This window comes from Neomonachus schauinslandi, chromosome 3 (genome assembly GCF_002201575.2).
Source record: "Neomonachus schauinslandi chromosome 3, ASM220157v2, whole genome shotgun sequence".
Taxonomy (NCBI): Eukaryota; Metazoa; Chordata; class Mammalia; order Carnivora; family Phocidae; genus Neomonachus; species Neomonachus schauinslandi.
This window is the reverse complement of record NC_058405.1, coordinates 159193521-159216473: the sequence shown is the minus strand read 5'-3', so window position 1 is coordinate 159216473 and position 22953 is coordinate 159193521. Positions and strand designations below refer to the sequence as shown.

Here is a 22953-nt window from a genome sequence, read left to right as displayed (position 1 = left end):
CTCAGTCGGTTAAGCATCTGTCTTCGGCTCAGGTCATGATCCTGGGGTCCTGGAATCAAGTCCCACATTGGACTCCTTACTCAGTGGGCAGCCTGTTTCTCCCTCTGCCTGCCGCTTCCCCTGCTTGTGCTCTCTCTCTCTCTCTCTTTCTCTCTGACAAATAAATAAATAAAATCTTAAAAAAAAAAAAGAAAGAAAAGAAAAGAAAGGGGCGCCTGGGTGGCTCAGTCAGTAAGCTTCTGACTCTTGATTTTACTCAGGTCTCAGAGTCATGAGACAGAGCCACGCGTGGAGCTCTGCGCTCAGTGAGGAGCTTGCTTGAGATTCTCTTTCTCCCTCTCCCTCTGCCCTTCCCCCCACTCAATGCTCTCTCTCTCTCTCTCTCTCTCTAAAATAAGTAAATAAAATCTTTAAAAAAAAAAGAAAAAGAAAATTTTAGTATATATTCTTTCACTTTTTTTTTTTTTTAGATTTTATTTATTTATTTGAGAGAGAGAATGAGAGAAAGCATGAGGCGGGGGAGGGTCAGAGGGAGAAGCAGACTCCCTGCTGAGCAGGGAGCCCGATGCGGGACTCGATCCCGGGACTCCAGAATCATGACCTGAGCCAAAGGCAGTCACTTAACCAACTGAGCCACCCAGGTGCCCTCTTTTCACTTATCTATGTGCATATTATTTGCCAAAAATTGAATTGTGCTGTACAATTTTCTTTTTTCACTTAATAACACACACATATTTTTCTCCATATCATTAAATGGTCTTTGAAAACATGATGTATGGGGTGCCTGGGTGGCTCAGTCATTAAGGGTCTGCCTTCCAGCTCATGGTCCTGGGATGGAGCCCCGCATCGGGCTCCCTGCTCAGTGGGAAGCCTGCTTCTCCCTCTCCCACTCCCCCTGCTTGTGTTCCCTTTCTCGCTGTGTCTCTCTCTGTCAAATAAATAAATAAAATCTTTAAAAAAAAAACATGATGTATAGTGGCTACATGATATTCCCTTCCATGGATGTACCATATTTTTTTAACCAATTTCTAATTATCAGTCATTTAATATGTTTCCAATCTTTTGCTATTGTGAACAATGCTGCATAGAAGATAGTTACAGATAAATCTTGAAACATATTTTAATTATTTTCATTGGATGAACACAAATGTAGAATTAGTAAGCTGATCTTTAAATCCACCCTTCCGCAGTATGTGAACACTGAAGGTCTTCCATCTTACTTTCTTATTTAGGTGAGTTTGGGACAAGAAGCTAGGTAAATCTGAAGTAACAAAACCTCAAAATTCCATGATGATATTTCCTAAAAGAGTTTATTTAATAAACTAACATTAGATCGTCTAGGAAACTAGGTGGATGTGGTTAAAAGAGTAAAATATATTTTTTAAGGTTTTATTTATTTATTTGACAGAGAGAGAGAGCACAGCAGGGGGAGCAGCAGGGAGAGGGAGGGGGAGAAGCAGGCTCCCCACTGAGCAGTGACCCCAGTGTGTGGGAGGGAGCTTGATGTGGGGCTCAATCCTGGGACCCTGGGATCATGACCTGAGCAGAAGGCAGACGCTTAATGACTGAGCCACCCAGGCACCCCAAGAGTAAAGTATTTTTAATGCTGTGGTTGTTTTTTTTTTAAGATTTTATTTATTTATTTGAGAGAGAGAGAGAGTGAGAAATAGCAGGAGAGGAGAGAGGGTCAGAGGGAGAAGCAGGCCTCCCGCTGAGCTGGGAGCCCAATGTGGGACTCGATCCCAGGACTCCAGGATCATGACCTGAGCCGAAGGCAGTCGCTTAACCAACTGAGCCACCCAGGCGCCCATATATTTTTAATGCTGTTTAAAGAAAATCAAAAAATAATTCAAAATGTGACAGAGACCTAAATGTAAGAGCTTAAATCATAAAACTCTTACAAGAAAATATGTGTAACTCTTCATGACCTTGCAGTAGGCAATAGTATCTTACATATGACGCCAAAACTTTTAAGCAACAAAAGAAAAACAGGTCAATTTTGGACATCATCAAAATATACACATTTTGTGCTAGAAATATACTCTATCCCGAAAGTGAAAAGAAAACACCTAGAATGGAAGAAACTATTTGCAAATCTTATATCTGATAAGAGACTAGTACCCAGAATATATAAAGAATAATTACGGGGCACCTGGGTAGTTCAGTCCGTTGAGCTGAGCGTCTGCCTTCAACTCAGGTCATGATCCCAGGGGTCCTGGGATTAAGCCCCGCATCAAGCTCCCCCACACACATGGGGCCCCCTGCTCAGCCGGGAGCCTGCCTCGCCACCCCCCTCCCCCGCCTGCCGCTCCCCTTGCTTGTGCTCTCTCTCTGTCAAATGAAATAAAAATTAAAAAAAAAAAGAATAATCACACCAGAATAATAGAAAGACAATCAGTTAAAATGGGAAAGGATTTGAATAGATGTTTCCACAGCGAAGATATACAAATGGCCACTATGCATATGAAAAGATGTTCAACAACATTAGTAGTCATTAAGGCAATGTAATCAAAACCACAATAAGATACCACTTCATACGCAGTAGGGTGGTTATAATAGTTTAAAAAAAGAAGACAAAAACAGGAATGTGAAGAAATTGGAACCCTTATACGCTACTGATGGGAATGTAAAGTGCTACAGCCACTTTGAAAAACAGTTTAGCAGTCCTCAAAAAGTTGAACATAGAGTTACTATATGATCCAGTAAGTCCACTGGACTTATATATACCCAAGAGAACTGAAAACATGTATCCACACAAAAACTTACATGAATACTCTGAGCAGCATAATTCATAAAGGCCAAAAAAGTGGGAACGATCCAAATTTCCATCAGTTGATGAACAGATAAACAAAATGTGCTATATCCTATACAAGGGAATATTATTCAGCAATAAAATAAAATGACGTACTTATGTATTCTTCAACGTGGATGAATCTTGAAAACATTATGCTAAGTGGAAGAAGTCAGATACAAAAGGATACGTACTGTATGATATGAAATATCCAGAATAGACGAATGTGTAGAAATAGAAAATAGATGAGTGTTTGTTCAGGCGTTGGGGAGAAGGGGAGAATAGGGAATGATGGCTAACAGGTATGGAGGTTCTTTTTAGGTAGATGAAAATGTTCTGAAATTAGATTGTGGTGATGTGCACAACTTCGTGAACATATATTCAGTGACTTGTACACTTTCAAAGGATCAATTTTATAAAAGGTGAATTATATCTCAATGAAAAAATATGTCCCTATCAGATGTCACAAACAACCTTGTGATTGTTAACTGTGTGTCAACTTGACGGCTAAGGGATACCCAGAGAGCCAGTAAACATTATTTCTGGGTATGTCTGTAAGGATGTTTCTGGAAGGGATTAGCATTTAAATCAGTAGACTGAGTAAAGAAAATCTGCCCTCACCAATGTGGGTGGGCAATATCTAACCCATTAATGGTCTAATAAACGGGGGGAAGGGCAAATTCTCTCTCTTTTTGAACTGGGTTGGTTATCTTCTTCTACCTTAGGACATTAAAGCTTTGGACTCTAGGACTTACACCAGCAGCTCCTACTCCCCACTTCATCCCTCGCCCCACCCCCCACCACACTCTTATTTTGTATGCACTGGAGAACCTTGAATGTTTCAAAGGAGGGAGGTGACAAAGCTGTTAGGGAGATTCTTCAGGTTGCCATGTATGAAGTAATTATAGAATTAAGAGGCTAGAGGCAAGATCAGTGAGAAAGCTATTATCATAGTTCAATGGAGAGATAATGAAAGCAGGGCGAATTGTAATGATGGAGATAGATGGAAAAGACATTACAGGTACAGAACCAACCAATTTGGAAACTAGCTGGATGAAGAAACATAGGAAACGGTGGATCAGAGCGAAAACGATGTTCTGGAGGTGCTGTTAAGTGAAAGTGGAGACACAGGGAGGAAAGCAGATTTGGAATGGAGGTTTTGCTTATATTTGGAGTATACTGAGTTTGAGGTCCCAAAGAGGATATGAAGTGGAATGGAAATATTTTCCAGGAAATTGCAGGGTGAGATTTGAATTTGAAGAGTCTGGACTAGAAATATCCAACGAGTTAGCAGCATAGGAGTAGTAGCTGAAGCAACAAGGTTGTTCAAAGAGAACATATAAAGAGAGAAAGGAGTGATCCTTGTGCATATCCACATCTACAGATCTGGAGGAGAAAGATACTAAGGAGACTTGGCCTTGAAGGAACTCTAGGGTGCGATACCCTGGAGAAGTAGGAAGGGGACAGTGACCCCATAGAATCTAGGAACTACTAGTTTGGTAACTATGGTGCAAGTCACCCTTGGATCTTGTAGATCTGGCAGAATGATTAAGGTGAGATCCAGATAGCAAGGAAGTATGGCGTAAAGGGGTGAAAGAAGAGAGAGTATAGAGTAGTCTAAACATGCATAAGACAGTGGTTTGAAAGAGAGGGACTTTATTTGATGGGGAGTCAGAGCTTGTTTTTGGACTGAAGGATCAAAAACAGAGAGAGAGAGATTAAAGATGCAAGACAGTTGAAATAATGAGACTGAGCTCCGCCAGAAGAGACACTAAGGATGGGATGGGAATCCTAGGTTTGGGGCAAGAAGTCCTTACCAAATAAGGAAGAAAAGATGTTACTCATATCATCATTTAAACAGTGAAAAGTTGTGAATAACTTAAATATGATACAAAGCATAGATACAGCCATGACTACTTGAATGAAAAGAAAGAACAGTGTTAAATATTACGCCATTTATGTTTAAAATAAATACATTAAGTGTGTTTATATATTAAACAAACTGGACCCTTTTACAATATGTAATTTTTATTTTATTTTTTAAGTCACAATATGTGTTTTGTACACAAAGAAACAAATAATACAATTGCATTATTTAAAATTCCCAACATGCTACCTATATGGGGTATATTGGTATACTCAGTATTAAGCTCTAACTATAAAGATCAAAACAAAAGAATGAATACAGACATAGACCTTAACACCTTTCACAAAAAGTTAACTCAAAATGATGACAGACTTAAAGCAAAATGCAAAACTCTGGTTAATAACATATGAAAGGCGTGCCTGGGTGGTTCAGAGGTTAGGTGGCTGACTTTAGCTCAGGTCATGACCTCAAGGTCCTGGGATCTGGCCCCGCCTTAGGCTTCACACTCAGCAAGGCATCTGCTTGTTCCTCTGCCCCCTACCCCACCCCCCCCGACTGTGTGCGAGTGCACGTGCAATCTCTCTCCCTCAAAAAAATAAATAAAATCTTAAAAACAATAACATAGGGGAAAGTTTAGGTGACCTTGGGTTTGCTGATGATTTCTGAGATACACACTAAAAGCACAATCCAGGAAAAAAAATAATAATAACTGTAAGCTGAGTGTCATTAAAATTACAAACTTCTACCATAGACTAGGAGAAATAATTTGTAAAACATATCTGAAAAAGGGCTTATATCCAAAATATACAAAGAATTCTTTTTAAAAAAAAAGCTTTTATTCATTTATTTGACAGAGAGAGAGAGAGAGCGCACAGCAGTACAGCAGAGGGAGAGGGAGAAGCAGACTCCCGGCTTAACAGGGAGTCTGATGTGGGGCTCAATCCCTGCGGTCAGGATCGGAGCCAAAGGCAGACGCTTGACCAACTGAGCCACCCAAGTGCCCTATATAAAGAACACTTAAGGGGCACCTGGGATTAAACCCCGCGCGGGGTCCCCCTGCTCGGCGGGAAGCCTGCTTCTCCCTCTGCCTCTGTCAGCCGCTCTGCCTATCTGTGCTCTCTCTGTGTCTCTGTCAAATAAATAAATAAAATCTTAAAAAAAAAAAAAAAAAAGAACACTTAAAACTCACCAATAAGACGGGCACCTGGCTGGCTCAGCTGGTTAAGCATCCGACTCTTGGTTTCCATTCAGGTCATGATCTCAGGGTCTTGAGATCAAGCCCGGAGTTGGTCTCTGCACTCAGCAGGGAGTCCGCTTAAAAATCTTCTCCCTCTCCCTCAGCCCCTACCCCCTGCTCGCTCTCTCTGCCTCTCTCAAATAAACAAGTCTTAAAAAAAAAAAAAAAAGTCGGGCGCCTGGGTGGCTCAGTCGTTAAGCGTCTGCCTTCGGCTCAGGTCATGGTCCCAGGGTCCTGGGATCGAGCCCCGCATCAGGCTCTCTGCTCCGCGGGAAGCCTGCTTCTCCCTCTCCCACTCCCCCTGCTTGTTTCCTCTCTCGCTGTGTCTCTCTGTCAAATAAATAAATAAAATCTTTAAAAAAAAAAAAAGTCACCAGTAAGAAAACAAATAACCCAGTTTAAAAATGGGCAAAAGAGGGGCACCTGGGTGGCTCAGTCGGTTAAGCCACTGCCTTCTGCTCAGGTCATGATCCTGGGGTCCTGGGATCGAGCCCCACGTCCGGCTCCCTGCTCGGTGGAGAGCCTGCTTCTCCCTGTCCCTCTGCCTGCCACTCTGCCTACTTGTGCTCTCTCTCTATCTCTCTGTCAAATAAATAAATAAAATCTTTAAAAAAAAAAAATGGCCAAAGGTTTGAACAGACATCTCAACAAAGAAGATATATAGATTTCAAATAAGGATATAAAGAGATGCTCACTATCATGCCATTAGGTAATCACAAATTAAAGCGTGTTATCACTGTACATCTATTAAAATGGCTAACATCTAAAACACTAACATCATCAAATACTGGCAAGGATGTGAAGCAACAGGAACTCTGCAAAATGCTATAGCCACTTGGGAATACAGTGTTGTGTTCCTTCCAGAATTAAACATAGGCCTGCCATACAATCCAACAATTGTTCTCCTAAGTATTTACCCAAATGAGCCAAACACTTATATCCACACAAAAATCAACGTGCAAATGTTTATCACACCCTTTTTCACAATGCCAAAACTTGGAAGAAACCAAGATGCTCAGATTTTAGTGTGCTCAGATTTTAGGTAGCTCAGATTTTAAGTGTGCATACATTTTTAAACAATAATCAGAAAATTAAAATCATCTAGACAAATTTTTCTTTTAAACTTATAACATGCATAAACATTCTAAACATTTTAATCGGATAATAATGCATCGTTGGACTGTGTTAGGAAAGAAGTATAAATCCTACATTTTTTCTCTCACATAAAAATCCAAACTATCCTCATCCAAGAAGGCTCCTTCCTGCTCACCACTTAGCTATCCCTACAGCGTAGCCCTTATCCTCACAGATGGCTCCAGCCAACTACATTCTAGTCAGCAAGATAGAGGAAGGGACAAAAAGGTGAAGGGCAATAAACAACTGCCTTTTTAAAATTTTAATTCTAATATAGTTCACATACAGTGTTCTATTAGTTTCAGGTATATAATATAGTGATTCAACATTCTATATATTACTCAGTGCTCATCATGATAAGTGTACTTTTAATTCCCTTCACCTATTTCACCCAACCCCTCCACCTCCCCTCTAGTAGCCATCAGTTTGTTTCCTGTATTTAAGAGTCTGCGTCTTTTTTTCTTTGTTCTTTTGTTTTGCTTCTCAAATTGCACATGAGTGAAGTCATATGGTATTTGTCTTTCTCTGACTGACTTATTTCACTTAGCATTACACTCTCCAGATCAATCCATGTTGTTGCAAATGGTAAGATTTCATTTTTTTTTATGAATGAGTAATATTCCACTGTGTATATGTATATACCACATCTTCTTTATCCATTCATCTATGGATGGACACTTGGGTTGCTTCCATATCTTGGCTATTGTAAATAAAATGCTGCAATAAACATAAGGGTGCATATATCCTTTTGAATTAGTGTTCTTGTATTCTTTAGGTAAATAGTAGAATTACTGGATCATATGATAATTCTGTTTTTAATTTTTTGAGGAACTTCCATACCATTCCCCACGGCAGCTACACCAGTTTGCATTCCCACCAACAGTGCACGAGGGTTCCTTTTTCTCCACATCCTTGCCAGCACCTGCTATTTCTTCTTTTTTTTTTTTACTTAAATTCAATTTAATTAACATACAGTGCATTATTAGTTTCAGAGGTAGACTTTAATGATTCATCGGTTGCATGTAACACCCAGTGTTCATTACATCAAGTGCCCTCCTTAATGCCCATCACCCAGTTACCCCATCCCCCCACTTTCCTCCCCTCCAGCAACCCTCAGTTTGTTTCCTAGAGTTCAGTGTCTCTTATGGTTTGTCTCCCTCTCTGTTTTCATCTTATTTTTCCTTCCCTTCCCCTATGTTCATCTGTTTTGTTTCTTAAATTCCACATGAGTGAAATCATGTGATACCTGTCTTTCTCTGACTGACTTATTTCACTTAGTACAAAACCCTCTAGTTCTATCCACGTTGTTGCAAATGGCAAGATTTCATTGTTTTTGATGGCTGAGTAATATTCCATTCTTTTCATGTATCTGTTGGCCATCTGTATGTCTTCTTTGGAGAAATGTCTCTTCATGTATTCTGCCCATTTTTAATCAGATTGTTTTTTGGCTGTTGAGCTAAGTTCTTTATATATTTTGGATATTAACCCTTAATCAGATATATCATTTGCAAATACCTTCTCCCATTCAGCAGGTTGCCTTTTAGTTTTTGTGATTGTTTCCTTTGCTGTGTAGGAGCTTTTTAGTTTGATGTAGTCCCAATAGTTTATATTTGCTTTTGTTTCCCTTGTCTCAGGAGACACATTTAGAAAAATTTTGCTATAGCCAATGTCAGAGAAATTATGCCTGTGCTTTCTTCTAGGATTTCTATGGTTTCTGGTCTCACACTTAGGTCCTTAATCCATTCTGAGTTTGTGTTTGTGTACAGTTAAGAAAGTGGTCCAGTTTCACTCTTTTGCATGTAGCTATCTCATTTTCCCAACACCATTCGTTGAAGAAACGGTCTTTTCCCCACTGCATATCCTTGCCACCTTTGTCATAGATTAATTGACCATATAATCATTTATATGGTTTATTTCTGGCCCTTTATTCTGTTCTGTTGATCTATGCATCTATTTTTGTGCCAGTACCATGTTGAAAAAAAATAACTGCCTTTGGAGGAAAGTTCTCAGCAGCTGCCAAATGATACTGTTGCCGACATGTTATTGGCCAGGACCTCGACACATGACCACATCTAGCTACAAGTTGGAGCTTGGCCAAGTAGACTATATTCTGTGAAGCTTTGTGCCCCGTTACAAATCAAGTTTTCTATTACTAAGGAAAAAGAAAATGAGTTGGTGGGGATAGCAAGTGGAGTCTGAACACAGACAAATTGACATGGTTGACCTCAAACTCTGACCTCCTGGCAGCATAAATAACATCCTCAATCCTGAACACTTGCTCCTAAAATCTCAGAGGGCAAGAAGAGATTCTCCTATCAAACACTGCAGAGAGAAGAAGGTTTCAAGTGACCCCAACGATGACCTATTCAAGGAAGAGGGTTGAAGGAATTGGGGAATGGAATAGAACAGCGGATGGGATAGAACAGGGGTAGGGATGAGGGTCAATGAGGGGTTGACTAATCAGTCATCCTAACCAGTGGCTCAGAAAAGCAGCCCTGAGACTAGGGGTCCTGCTTCTGGAAAAGAGGGGCTAGAGAGAAGTGAGGACAAAAGTAAGAAGAGAGGGGTAGTTTTGTTGGTGATGAAGAACCAACTACTTGAAAGTTGAAAGGAATTACCTAGGCTTTAGGGCAGAAGCCAATATTCTCAAATGTGTAGGCAAAAGAGATGAGAATTTGGGAAACAGAAAGAGAAAATATCAGCCAGAGGTCTGTCACCCATATGCCATTTGAACCATTTCTTTCTGGCCTTTTGTTTTCCTATGAGAGGTTTTTTTTCTTTTAAGCATAGTTACAATAAACAGACTATTTTGTACTCTTTCCCAGGTAACATGAATATATGAGCATTTTTCTCATTATGATGTTCTGTCAAGGCCATATTGTGAACTGGTTAAGGATTTGGGCCCCAAAGTGGCTCTCTTTATATGGCTTGAGTTTATATCCTAGTATGGGGTGACCCTGGGTAAGCTACTTAACATCACTGTGCTCATTTTCCTCCTCTATAAAATGGAAGAAAAAATGAGAGCAGTAATACCTACCTCATAGAGCTGTTTCTGAGGGGGGATTAAATGAGATAATCCATGTAATTTATGTAATGAGCTAATAACAGCTCAATGTAAGCTCTTATTATTTATAAACATAATTTTATTTATTTTTTTAAAAGATTTTATTTATTTATTTGACAGAGAGAGAGAGAGACACAGCAAGAGAGGAAACAAAAGCAGGGGGAGTGGGAGAGGGAGAAGCAGGCTTCCCACGGAGCAGGGAGCCCGATGCAGGGCTCGATCCCAGGACCCTGGGACCATGACCTGAGCCGAAGGCAGACGCTTAACGACTGAGCCACCCAGGTGCCCCTATAAACATAATTTTAATGGTTACATAAAATACCCATCAGTGAATATAACATCATTACCATACTCGTATTCCTGAACACTGGGCAAATTTTCAGTTTGGGGCTATTACATAAGACTTGAAATATTTTACTACATTTACACATAGAGATACACAGCATTTAACACCAAGTCAAAAAATATAAAAATAAATAATTTTTTTAAAACTTTAAATGATATTTTAAATAATGACTTGCTTTTAGGTCATCGCCTCAAACCTGAGAAAGAAAGGTGTACGTGATTAGTTGTAAAATACCACTTGAGTCCCAGACAGACAAGCAATCTCGAATTATAAAGGCATGGTTGTGCACTGAATGTTCGTGTCCCTCACCAAATTCATAGGTTGAAACCCTAACTCACAGTGTGATGATATTAGGCAACAGAGCATTTTGAGGTAATTAGGGTCATGAAGGTGGAACCATCACAAGACAGCTTGCTTCCTCTCTCTGTCCTCTGCCATGTGTGAGGGCCCAGCAAGAACATGGCCACCAGCAGACCCAGAGGCGGGTCCTCATCAGACACCAGACCTGCCAGCGCCTTGATCTTGGACTTCCCAGTCTCTAAAACCGCGAGAAGTAGGTGTTTCTCTAAGCCCTCCCGTCTCCGGTACTTTGTCATAGGAACCTGAACGGAGGAGGACAGCCACCCAGTCTTCACATTCAGACATGTTTTCTTGGGTACAGAAAAAAAATCGCATGTTAACTGTGGTGGCTGGCGGTACGTAAGAGTTTAAGTGTATGTTATGTTTCCTTGTTGTGGTTTTTTGTTGTTTTTTTTTTTAACTTTTCTATTGGAGCACGGATACCCACAGGCTAATAGACGGTGTATCTACAACCCTAGCTCCGTGGCTCTGGTTTATTTGATCACACGAAGGAAGGCAACATAATCCTGAGGCACCCAACTCAACCAGTCCTTTTTTCAGGTTTCACAGCCATTTCCTTCCTAACACAGGCTTGACATGCTTTCAGCAACAGAAGCCAAAGCCTTCCATCCAGAGGCTTTGGTTCAAACACACCCTCCTGACCACATTTCTCACAGAGGCTCATTTCGGCACCTATGGGACCTCACCTTCCCCACATGACACATAGACTCGCTTGAAAACTACCTCTGGCTAGTGGTGGAGACGGCAGGGCTACGAAAGCCTTTTGGCTATTCATTTACAGGAGAGGATAAGCTTCTTTCTCAGAGTATGCTGCAGCCAGACATAGTACCTCTCCTTAGCAGACACTCTGCTGTTCCAATCATACACACTGCCATTGAGTTCAATGTGGAGCTCGAGGAGTGGGCGTCTTCTGGAGGGAATGAGAAAGGCAAAAATTAATGCCATACAAATATCAAAGAGGAGACAGATCACCGTTAGGGTGAAATGAGCCAACAGATGTGACAGTGTGTTGAAATCATTCCTTTTTAAATGCTCTACAGGCTGCTTAGTGAGTGATCCAAACCCACTGGCAGCACTCTGGCCCAATGACCACAGTCCCCTCACCCAAGGGGCAGCCGAGTCTTACCCTGGAGACACTCCAGACACTCCCGGATGATAACGCATCTGGATCATCTATGCAGATGCAGGATGGATGCCAAGAACACTGCTGGCCCATGGAAGGCTGAGTCATTTCTACTACAGCCCACTCCTTGCTGCTGAGCCACGACTGAAGGGGATGGGGGGATGGGTGTCACAGGCCATGCGATATATTCCTGGGGTCCCCAGAGCTACAACACGCATTTCACACATGGCTCCGAAACTTCATTCTAAATTGTAATGAGGGGACAACTGAAAAACGACTGCTCATCTTACATGGGAATAATCTTCTTAAATGAAAACCAGATCACCGAGGTTTCCCTTAGAAACGTATTCTTGCCAATAAGCATCAGAAATGTCTGTATAACAAAGACTTGCAGACGTGGGGAGTCAGGTACCATTTGCCACCTATCAACTGTTGGGACAGGGAAATAAAACAGCATGCGGTGTCGGGCAGAATTTGGGGACACAGGCACTCTCCTACAGAGTGGGTACAACTGTCCTAGAGAACAATATGATAAGATGGTATCCAAGCCTTTAAAAATGCATGTCATTTAACAAGCAATTCTTCTTCTGGAAATGTTCCTCTAGAAAACAGTATGGATAAGCACGAATACTGAGCTACAAAGATACTGAAGGCTTTCCTTTTATGAAAGCAAGACACCCTTCAACAACTGAAAATGGGTCAAGTTAAGTATGCCATAGCCATAGTCTAGACTGCTCCACAGACATTAAAATGATGCTGTAGACTACTGACACGTAAAATGTATGTGATAGACCATCACACCAACTAAAGGCAGATTATAAAGTAATCGTAGATGATGACTCCATTTTGGTTTAAAAAATATTTAGATATGATTGTGCAGGTATCCAAAAAAGATCTGGAAGGCAATACACCAAGACGTGGCCAACAGAGATTGATTCTGATAAGTAGGACTATAACTGCTTGGTATATTCGGCTTTCGGCATTTATATTTCATGGTTTTTGTTTTTGTTTTTGTTTTCGATAAGGAGGATGTACTGCTTTTGTAATAAAAAAACAATTAAAAATTTATTTTGAAGAACAAGATCAAACTACAAGCTGACTAGCAAGTGACCTCCTGAAGCACAAAGCATTCCTAAAATGCGCCTCCTCCTAAGGCAACTGCAACACGGAATGAAAAGTGCTTTCTCGGGGCGCCTGGGTGGCTCAGTCGTTAAGCGTCTGCCTTCGGCTCAGGTCATGATCCCGGGGTCCTGGGATCGAGCCCCGCATCGGGCTCCCTGCTCCGCGGGAAGCCTGCTTCTCCCTCTCCCACTCCCCCTGCTTGTGTTCCTGCTCTCGCTATCTCTCTCTCTGTCAAATAAATAAATAAAATCTTTAAAAAAAAAAAAAGAAAAAAGAAAAGTGCTTTCTCGGACGCCTGGGTGGCTCAGATGGTTAAGCGTCTGCCTTTGGCTCAGGTCATGATCTCAGGTCCTGGGATCGAGTCCCGCATCGGGTTCCCTGCTCAGTGCAGAGCCTGCTTCTCCCTCTCCCTCTGCCACTCCCTCTGCTTGTGCTCTTCTGTCTATCTCTCTGTCAAATAAATAAATAAAATCTTTAAAAAAAAAAAAAAAGAAAAGTGCTTTCTCCCTGAAGAGAAGAGCATCAAAGGTGACACAGTGGCCATCTCCATTTTGGTAGCAAGAAAAGAGACAAGTGGTCCCGGGATGGGCCACAGTCTACCCAGGGGGCTCACCTTTCTTTCCCCAGTTTCTGGGACAGGCACTGCAGGTACAATGACGGAGAGCTGTAGGGCCGTTCCAACAGGGACACGTCCGCCATGCACAGGCTCCAGAGGAAGTCCGCTTCTCGGTGAATGGTGCCTGGCCCAGGCTGCGTGGCTTTGGATTCCACGTTGTGGATGGCTGGTCCGTCCACCTCCAGCAAGCTGCCGTTGTCCAGCGGGTCCTCTGATGCCACATAGTTCTGAATAAAAAAGAGCTTTGGCTTCCCTAAGAGAGAAGGGCATGCGTCTCCCATGAACATCCTCCTGATCTGATCCAAAGGGAAACCCGAGTGTGTCTGATCCACGCCAAACACACTGTGGGAGCCACCTCGGCTCACCAGGATACACACAAAGCTGTCATAGTCTTGGTGTTGGGGCATGCAGGCAACTTGGCGAAGAATCTGGATGATACTGTCCATGCTCAGATACAAGAAATACTGGACTTCATACCCCAGGGAAGTAAAGGTGTCCCGAAGAAACTCTGGATGAAATAAACAAACACACAGAGAAAACAACACTAGGGTGAGAAAAGCTTAAGAGGAACCGGGTAGCAACCCTAAGCACAGTCCGATCTCCACTACTTATCCATTTCGCTTTTGTGCCATATTTTGAGGTTTTGAAGGACCTAAGCATGGGGCAGGAAGAAATCAACCTGAAACACATGACATTCGTGTCCCAGGTTCTCAGTTCCGATCTGTCCCTGCCAGAGGCTACCTCCACATCTGGCCACAGGCACAGACTGAGCCCACTTCTAGTCCAATGTAACCAAAGGGGGAACAAAACTTTTTCTCTTCAACCAAAACAAAGTTGGGGATTTTTCAAAAGGCTCTTTCTTAAACTAACACACAAGTATGTAGGAAATGGTTGCATCTGCAGAGCGTAGATCCAAATCTAGATCCAAATGGCTGCAGAGAGGACGGCCCGGGTCATGCGTTCCCTCAACTCCCCAGGCTGTGGGCTGATACAGAGGCCCCTACGTCTAAGTTGTGACCATTTCCAGACTCCCCAGTTCCTCTCATGACCTGCTTCCCCGTGTTACCTCTGAGCAGTGGAATCCAAGATTCCCTGTAGTGCCCCCAAGAATTCTTCTCCTAGTTTCCAGGAATCCTGGATTGACTTTGCCTCCAGAAACAGTGGAAGGCAGTGGAAAAGGCAGACTTTATGCCAGACAAGCCTGCCTTCTAACACTGACCTTCCCACACCTGTGGGCTGCATGACCTTAAGGAAGTGGGTCTCCCTAGCTTTAAATGGAAGTGGTGATACCCACCCTGTGAGCGTGTTGTGAGGATTAAATGAGATAATACAAATAAAGCTCCTGGGGCTCCATTCCCTTGTTTAAAAAATCTTGTTTCCATCTTTTAGAAATTTCTATAGCCTACCTAGTCCATTTCTTTCCCATCTGCTCAGTTTGCCTCCATCAGAGAGGTAAATACAGTCTCCTGCTTTGTTATAAATCTTTCTAATAGCAGAGACAGACACATCTTTCTCTTCCTCATTAAAAATTCCACAGCCCTTTGAGTAACCCATTAAGTTTCTGTTCCTTGTCTGAGGGATGCCTCCACTTCCTAGTTCATTTGCAGAGCAGAAAAACTGCTATCCCCTAAGCTAAACAGGCATCTCCAAATTCAGATTGTTACCCAAACCCTTAGCCAACTTCTCTGGATTTCTCTCCATGTCTCATGACTAGGTACCCACCTCTCTTCATCCCCTGGGATATGGTCTTCCAGAAGTCTACCACTGCTTCCACCCCAAATCAAACAACACACTAGTAAGCCGAACAGACAGAACTTCTACCAAGGAACAAAAGGGTCCCATCTCATACAAGCGCAGGCATCACAGAAAGGAGAGAGAAATGACTCCGCTGAAATCACCACGTAACTGTTTGCACAAACTGTCAACTCTCTGCATTAAATGGAAACAAGAGTTTCAGCCTTTCTGCCCTGCAAACATTACCAACCACTAATAAACTATAAAAGTCAAAGTTAGCTATCACAATTTCTCTTCTGGCTTCTCAAGAGGATCTACAAAGGGAAAGACAGAAAAAGAAACACAGCCTTGGGTAAACAAAAAGCTGGAAAAACCGGCCACTGGACAAATAGGAGCTCTCCTCAGTGCTCTGAGTTTAATTCACCCAGCCCATGGGCAGTCCCTGGATCTGTTCATATTGGGTCTAGTAGAACTTCCCATTCGGGAGAGCTGGGATTAATCGTGGCCCCACATCTACCAGATATGGCAGTTTTAAATACGTCCGCAAATTCTTTGACACTCCTTCCTTAAAAAGAGTGTAATTCCCTTCCCCTTGAATGTGGACCATGCTTGGTAACTCATTTCTAATGAATAGGGCAAAAGGGATACTATGTGACTTCCAAAGCTAGATCATAAAAAGGATACAGCCTCTACCTGGCTCTTTCTCTCTTTTGAACAGCTCACTCTGCAGGGAGCCAGTCACCATGTCATGAGAACACTCAAGCAGTCTTGTGGAGAAGCTCACATGAAGAAGAACTAAGGCCTTGCACCAACTTCACAGCCGCATGAGTGAGCCACCTGAGAGGATCCTTCAACCCCAATCAAGCCTTTGGATGACCCTAGCTGAAATCTGACCACAATCTGCCAAGAGACTCTGGGCCAGAACAGCCCAGCTAAGCTACCCCTAAATCCCTGCTCCACAGAAACTGTGAGAGATATAAATAAATTAATATTGTTATTTTAAGCCACTAAATTTTGGAGTGATTTGTACACATTATTAGATAAATAATTCACCAGGTAAATCAGGAAAAGGGAATGATAATGACCATTACTTAAGGATGTAGTTGGGCTACGTCCTTTTCGTCTGGCCCAGAGGTAAGGGTGAAAAAAAAAAGAATTATATATCACATAATAATGGAGAGATATAAAGAAGGTGCTAATCTCCTGAAAACCCTATGATAAATAAATACTATGAGGGAAATGAAGGACATGATACACAGGTTGCTGGAGAAGCTCATAGCAGCTCACTCATCCCCACAGGATCTCAGTGTGGTAGAAAAAGCCCACCAGCACTGCCCCCTGGCCTTCACCTCAGCAGGTGTAGGCAAGCCTTCCATTCCCAGTACTGCGCCCAGGTTGGAACACAGGAATGGACAAAGAGCATCCAGACAAGGACCCCAGCTCCATCACTACTGCTGGATTCCCAAGTCTTCGAGGACTCTCATGTCATGGCGTATTCTTTCCTCCAGGGGGCAGAAGCAAACAGGGAAACACCAGCCTCAAAGCTATTGTTTACTTCCCTCAGACTGACTCACTTCCCTCAAAACCCTCTCCTCACTGATAGATTTCCTCCCTTATCAAAGGCCTCGAAGCAAAGCCATAGTCTGTCTTTCCGAGATGGTATGCCGGGGGCAGGGACAGAACAAGGGCTGTCCCGTGCCTTCCATCTCTTTCCTTGTTCTGGGTTCCCTGTGGGTTCCGGCCAGAGTGGGGCATGTCACACAACAGTGAGCAGGCAGCTGCATGGCGCCAGCCAAAGAGGAACCTGTCTTGGAATCACGAGATCTGAGTTCCAATCCTGGCTCCTCTACCTATCTGCTGGGTCTGAGCCTTGCCTGGTCCTGGAAAAACTAACTTACGCCGACAGAGGGGCTAGGAAGGGGATGGGAATCTGATGTCTGGGGCAGGAAGTGCTTCCCTAATAGGACAGGAGAAAGAAGAATAAAGGGGAGGTGAAGCCAAAAGCGTGACATGTCCCCCAAAGCCAGTAAGAACAGCAAATCTGGAGGGACCTCAGACCAAGATGGAGCCTCTGGCCGCCCAATCACCTCAGGAGACACAGCCGGAAGTCATCATAGTCGAGATTTCCCATAATATCACCTCTTTCCTCTATCAGATAGGGAGGGCTGATGCTAGCTGGCATTTGCAACTTCCTTTCTTGGGCCAGCAAGAACATGGGTATAGCCCGGTCTGATTTATAAGATCCAGGGAGTAATGACGGTGTGAGTTTGAACAAATTAACGGTCTTAGCTTATTCATCTGTAATTAATGTGATTAATACTAATGCCTAGACCATGTTCTTCAAAAGGTGCCTGTGAGGATCAGGGGAGATGTCTGTAAAGACACTTTGCAACTATGAGTGCTTACTCAAATGTCAGATATTAATTTTAAAGAAAATAAAGGCAGGGACGCCTGGTGGCTCAGTTGGTTAAGCGTCTGCCTTCAGCTCAGGTTGTGATCTCGGGATCCTGGGATCGAGCCCGCAGCATCGGGCCCCCTGCTCTGTGGGGGAGTCTGCTTCTCCTTCTGCCCCTCTCCCTGCTTGTGTTCCCTCTCTTGCTGTGTCTCTCTCTGTCAAATAAATAAATAAAATCTTAAAAAGAAAGAAAAGAAAAGAAAGGCAGCCATTTCACCACAAATCATGGAGCCTGCAGCGCATCTCTCTCATGGAAGTTTCTCCTTAGAAGGGACCTCCACAGGGAAGTCTCTCTAGCCTACACTGAGATGCGCTGGGAGCAGTCAGATTCTGTGTCCCATTTATCACAGGAGCTGCCTTGTCATTTCCCTCAAATAGGGGAAGAAAAACTTGGATGCTGAGTTTGGAAAATAAAACTTCAACGACTGCAGAAGTCACACTTCTCCTTCCACCCGCCCTGGAAACCCCACTCCTGAACCAGCCCTATCTCTGTAAACCTCAACTTCCCAAAATGATGAGTTTTCATGTGGCCTTGCAGTTAGGACAAGAGCTAGGGTCAGCACCACCCACAGGTTTGGGGGTAATTGAGATGAAATCCAAAAAAAGCTATACACAGTAAAAAGTCATGAAGCCATTCATTTAGAATTTGTTTTCCTCTAAAATGAGCTCACATTGGGGTGCCTGGTTGGCTCAGTCAGTACAGCATGTGATCATGAGGTCAAGGCCCACCTGGGGTGTAGAGTTTACTTAAAAATAAAATCTTAAAATAAAATGAGTTTGCATTAATCTTGCCACAATCTATAAAAAGAAGTCCATTAAATCAATGTATAGAATAAGAAGGAGGGAGTGTTTCAACAGTCTATTTACCACTACTTAATGAGCACCTTGTATGAGCCCAGTTCTAATTATAATAAAGCATACAAATGGGGGCGCCTGCGTGGCTCAGTCGGTTAAGTGGCTGCCTTCGGCTCGGGTCATGATCCCAGGGTCCTGGGCCCTGAGTCGGACTCCCTGCTTAGCAGGAAACCTGCTTCTCCCTCTCCCTCTACTGCTTCCCCCTGCTTGTGTGCTCTCTCTCTCTCTCTCTCTGACAAATAAAAAAATAAAATATTTAAAAAAAAAAGATATACAAATGGAACACAGTTGGCAGGATATTCTTAGTGAGAAGGGGAGTTCTGAAGTCAAACATAAATGTGAAATGTAATGTTAAGACTTAAGCTTCTTTACAGGAGGACTGCTCAGTCTTTAAGACCAATATGCAAATCTCCAAAGGAGGAACAAACTATTCATCATTTCTCAAATTCGCTTGACTCCAAAACTCATGTTTTAAAAAGTTCCTCTCCCTATGTTGCAGAAACACTGTATTTCATGTTGGGAAATACAGATGAGGTACCTGCCCTTCCAGGAGCCTATCATCTAGTTGGGGAGCTTATAAATATGCACAAAACAATGACTGACATGTCACACAGTACAGTGGGATTTTAGGTACAATAAGCGGTCAAAGGAGGGGCCGTCCGTGCAGTCTGAGACACCTGGAGATGAGACTGTAGTAAAGGTATAATTCAGGCAGGGGCCTGACAAACCAGAAGAAAGGGGAGGCCCCCCCCCCAAGTAGGGGGATGATCATAAACAAGGACAGAAGAATGAGTGAGTTAGGAAATGGGTGGTAGAGTCAGCTTTGTAAAAGTCCGACTCTTCATTTGTTTCCCTAGACCAACCAAGGGGTTTTAATGGACAACCTACATTCACTCAAACTAATGAACTACTGTTTAGATATCTTCTTTTTATTTTTTTTTAAAGATTTTATTTATTTATTTGACAGAGAGAGACACAGCAAGAGAGGGAACACAAGCAGGGGGAGTGGGAGAGGGAGAAGCGGGCTTCCCGCCGAGCGGGGAGCCCGACTAGGGGCTCGATCCCAGGACCCCGGGATCATGACCTGAGCCGAAGGCAGACGCTTAACGATTGAGCCACCCAGGCGCCCCTAGATATCTTCTTTTTAAATACAAATGGTTACTAGTAATTCCTTCTGGACTAGCTTTTCTTAGAAGAAAACAATATCAATAATAAACCTGTCTATTGCACGCCAAAGATGCTTGTAGGGTCCCTCAGGCAGCCTCAAAGTACTCTTCCACATATCCGCAACTCCTTATCCACAATTCAGAAACCCCAAAAGCTCTGAAAACCTTAAGTTCTTTTCCCTGATTCATTTTGTGGCAAAACCTTTCCTAAACCGATGAGAGGCTATCGATAGTCTTTATTCCACTTAGTGTGAATATCCATTCATTTTGCTGTAGAAATAGTAATGTATGGGCTCTAAGCCCTTTACAAGTGTGAATTCATTCACTTCTCCCAGCCTCCCCAAGAGGTAGGTCCTGTTATCTAACCATTTTATAGAAGAGAAATTGAGGGGGACCTGGGTGGTGCAGTCAGTTAAGTGTCCCGCTCTTGGTTTCCATTCAAGTCATGATCTCATGTGTCATGATCTCATGGGTCATGCGATCAAGTCCACAGGTCAGCCTCTGCGCTCAGGAGGGAGTCTGCTTGAAGATTTGCTCCCTCTGCCCCTCCCCCAACTTGTGCGCACACGTGCGCGTGCGCTTTCGCTCTCTCTCTCTCTCTCTCAAATCTTTAAAAAATAAAAAAAAGAAGAAGAGAAACTGAGGCTTACAGAGGCTAGGAAAATTGTCCAAAGTCACATGCCAGGACATGGCAGAGCCATGATTCAAACCCACACAGTCATATTCCAGGACCCAACTCTGACCATGCTCCTATAATACAGGAAAACACAAATACACATTCAATCCTGGCACACAAGAGACCCATAACTCAGCAAGGGAAGTAAACACAGACACTGGGTTTTAGTCACAAATTCACAGCAGGTCATGGCTTTATGATTCTCTTCATACAACAGATACACATCCTGCAGTTGGGAACTGCACGAATGAAACAAAACTGATTATAATAGAAAGTGGAAGACAAATACTCTCTTTTAAAGCAGGAAGTTACTCATTGAGGAAATATTTTCTCATTCTTATATCGGTACTAATGGCTAAGAGAGAAAAGACACTTATCCATAGCTGAGGAGACAGCATGTCTCACATCTAACCAAAAATAGGACATGAGAAAAATGAGATCATATCTGAAGTCCTGGGAAATTCAACCTAATATTTGCTAATTTGACCTTCTCTTAGATTCTCATCCCATACAACTGACCATGGTAACATTTTAAGTGAGCCTAAAAGACAGATCTGACTCATTCCAAGAATTCTGAAAAGCAAGAAAACTGTGGAAATGTAATGATCAACCCTTCGGAGGAAGAGATAAATAATTAAACATGCTCTTTCACAATGAGATTCTTATTCTCTCTGATGCACCACCAGTGATTGATTCAGTTTGAATAGGACATCCAACAACAATTGAGCAAGAGAATCAGTCCAGATCCAAACAACAGTAACACACAACCCAATGACAGGGTGGCAGAACTAAGTAACACACTGCCTCCGAGTGAACACACATTTACAATATTTTTTAATTTTTCCCCAGAAAAGCTTTCATAGTCTAGCTATATGAAATGATGGGACATCTGAGAACACCGAAGCCAGAAAGCCTTCCATTTTAAACCCCACTCTGGATCCCAGGACCCCTCCCTGCCGCAGCATCCAGCATGAAAAAGCACGACTGAAGCTCCCCAACTTTCGGCCAATCACACCATTGTACCAGAAACAATGCTTTGTACTCCCCAAATCCCCTTCCCTTTCCTTCCTGGCATGCAGCCAGGCTGAGTTCCTTGTCTACTGCAGTTAGGTGGGGCCCCAGGAGTGAGTTCGACCAATGGAATGTGGATGGAAATGATGCACCTCACTTTCGGGACTGGTCCCTAAAATTTCTTGTGAGATCCTCCACGCACTTCCTTCATCCACCAGCCAGATACAGAGGATCCTGTGGAAAACCCCAAGGTTTCAGATGATGAAGTCACTGACTGATCACATGGAACGAAGCTCACTCCAGCCCAATGCACACTAGGCTGTGACACGAGTGAGAAAGCACCCCTCGCTATGTGAAGCCATAGGCTTCCGCAGCGGTTTGTTGTAACAGGTAGTGTTGATCACTGATGAACACAGCTTGTCTGGGCTCACCGTGACCTCACCGTGGGGCATCAGTTAATCCGCAGCGTCCATACCTACCTATGTCATTGCCAATGCAATCGATTATCAGGCAGATTCCTAGGGGCTTGCTCTGCATCCTGTATCTCTCTTCTGGTATGTGCTGGAAAGGAAAGCAGGGATTGTTAAAAACTCTGGACATTGCTCTGTTTCCATAAGGTCCCACACATACACCATCTTTTCTTTTGGATTTCCTCAAACTTCCTGTTGCCAGGTGAGTCATGCAATAGACAGCCTGAAGTCACCATAGCTGACATTTCCCATTAATTTCACATTTTTTCTCTATTTAGGTAATGTGCTGAATACAAGCTGTCTCGGTTTTTAATTTTAATGAAAACCACAGTCTCATTACACATGACTGAGCTCTGCAGGATGAAGACAATTTAAAGCTGAGCGAAAGGATGGGTCATATGTTTCTACAGTAACCTGAGCTTATACAAGTGGTATCTTTCCAAACCAGTACAAAAGGAGGCCTTCTATTGCCTCCTTATGGAGAAGGGGTTTCAGCCTTTAAAAAAGAAGCCAGAGCAAGTCGAGGTTCAGCATGAACTGCTTACGAATACATTCAGCAATCACTCAGCTGAGAGGAGAACTGCCACTCTGGAATTTTCCCACATTCCAAAGTTCACGAATGCAATCCACATCAACATTTTTCTCTTGGCTCTATCCAAGTTCCTCGTTAGGAGAGTTCCCAGGAGAATGGCGCTCTCAGCATCCTATTCTTGTCCCAGAGAATTATTAACGGACAGATATCTTAAAGCAGCCAGTGTTCTCCACAGATACTGTGCATACAGTACAATACCAAATCAGATCATTTATTCTGTACCCGCGGTAGAAATGCTCCCGATTCCTGGATGGATGCCTTCACTGATTCTCCTGGGGGATGAGAGAGAAATCATTTACAAAGCTGAAGGAGAACTGAGCCCACTCCCATGCTG

At 42.9% G+C, this 22953-nt stretch overlaps 1 protein-coding gene across 3 annotated transcripts in view; it reads right to left on the bottom strand.

Annotated features, from left to right (window-relative positions):
• Positions 1–10335: 10335 nt before the first annotated feature.
• Positions 10336–22953, bottom strand: part of CFLAR (CASP8 and FADD like apoptosis regulator) — a 42519-nt gene continuing 29901 nt past the window's right edge. For all 3 annotated transcript variants that reach the window (XM_021703387.2, XM_021703386.2, XM_021703385.1), the window contains exons 7-10: positions 22842–22891; positions 22037–22118; positions 13658–14168; positions 10336–11709 (exon numbers count right to left, since the gene is read on the bottom strand). In XM_021703387.2, the coding sequence (XP_021559062.1) occupies positions 11571–11709; positions 13658–14168; positions 22037–22118; positions 22842–22891 (782 nt within the window). In that variant the 3' untranslated portion in view covers positions 10336–11570. The remainder of the gene's footprint in view (positions 11710–13657; positions 14169–22036; positions 22119–22841; positions 22892–22953) is intronic.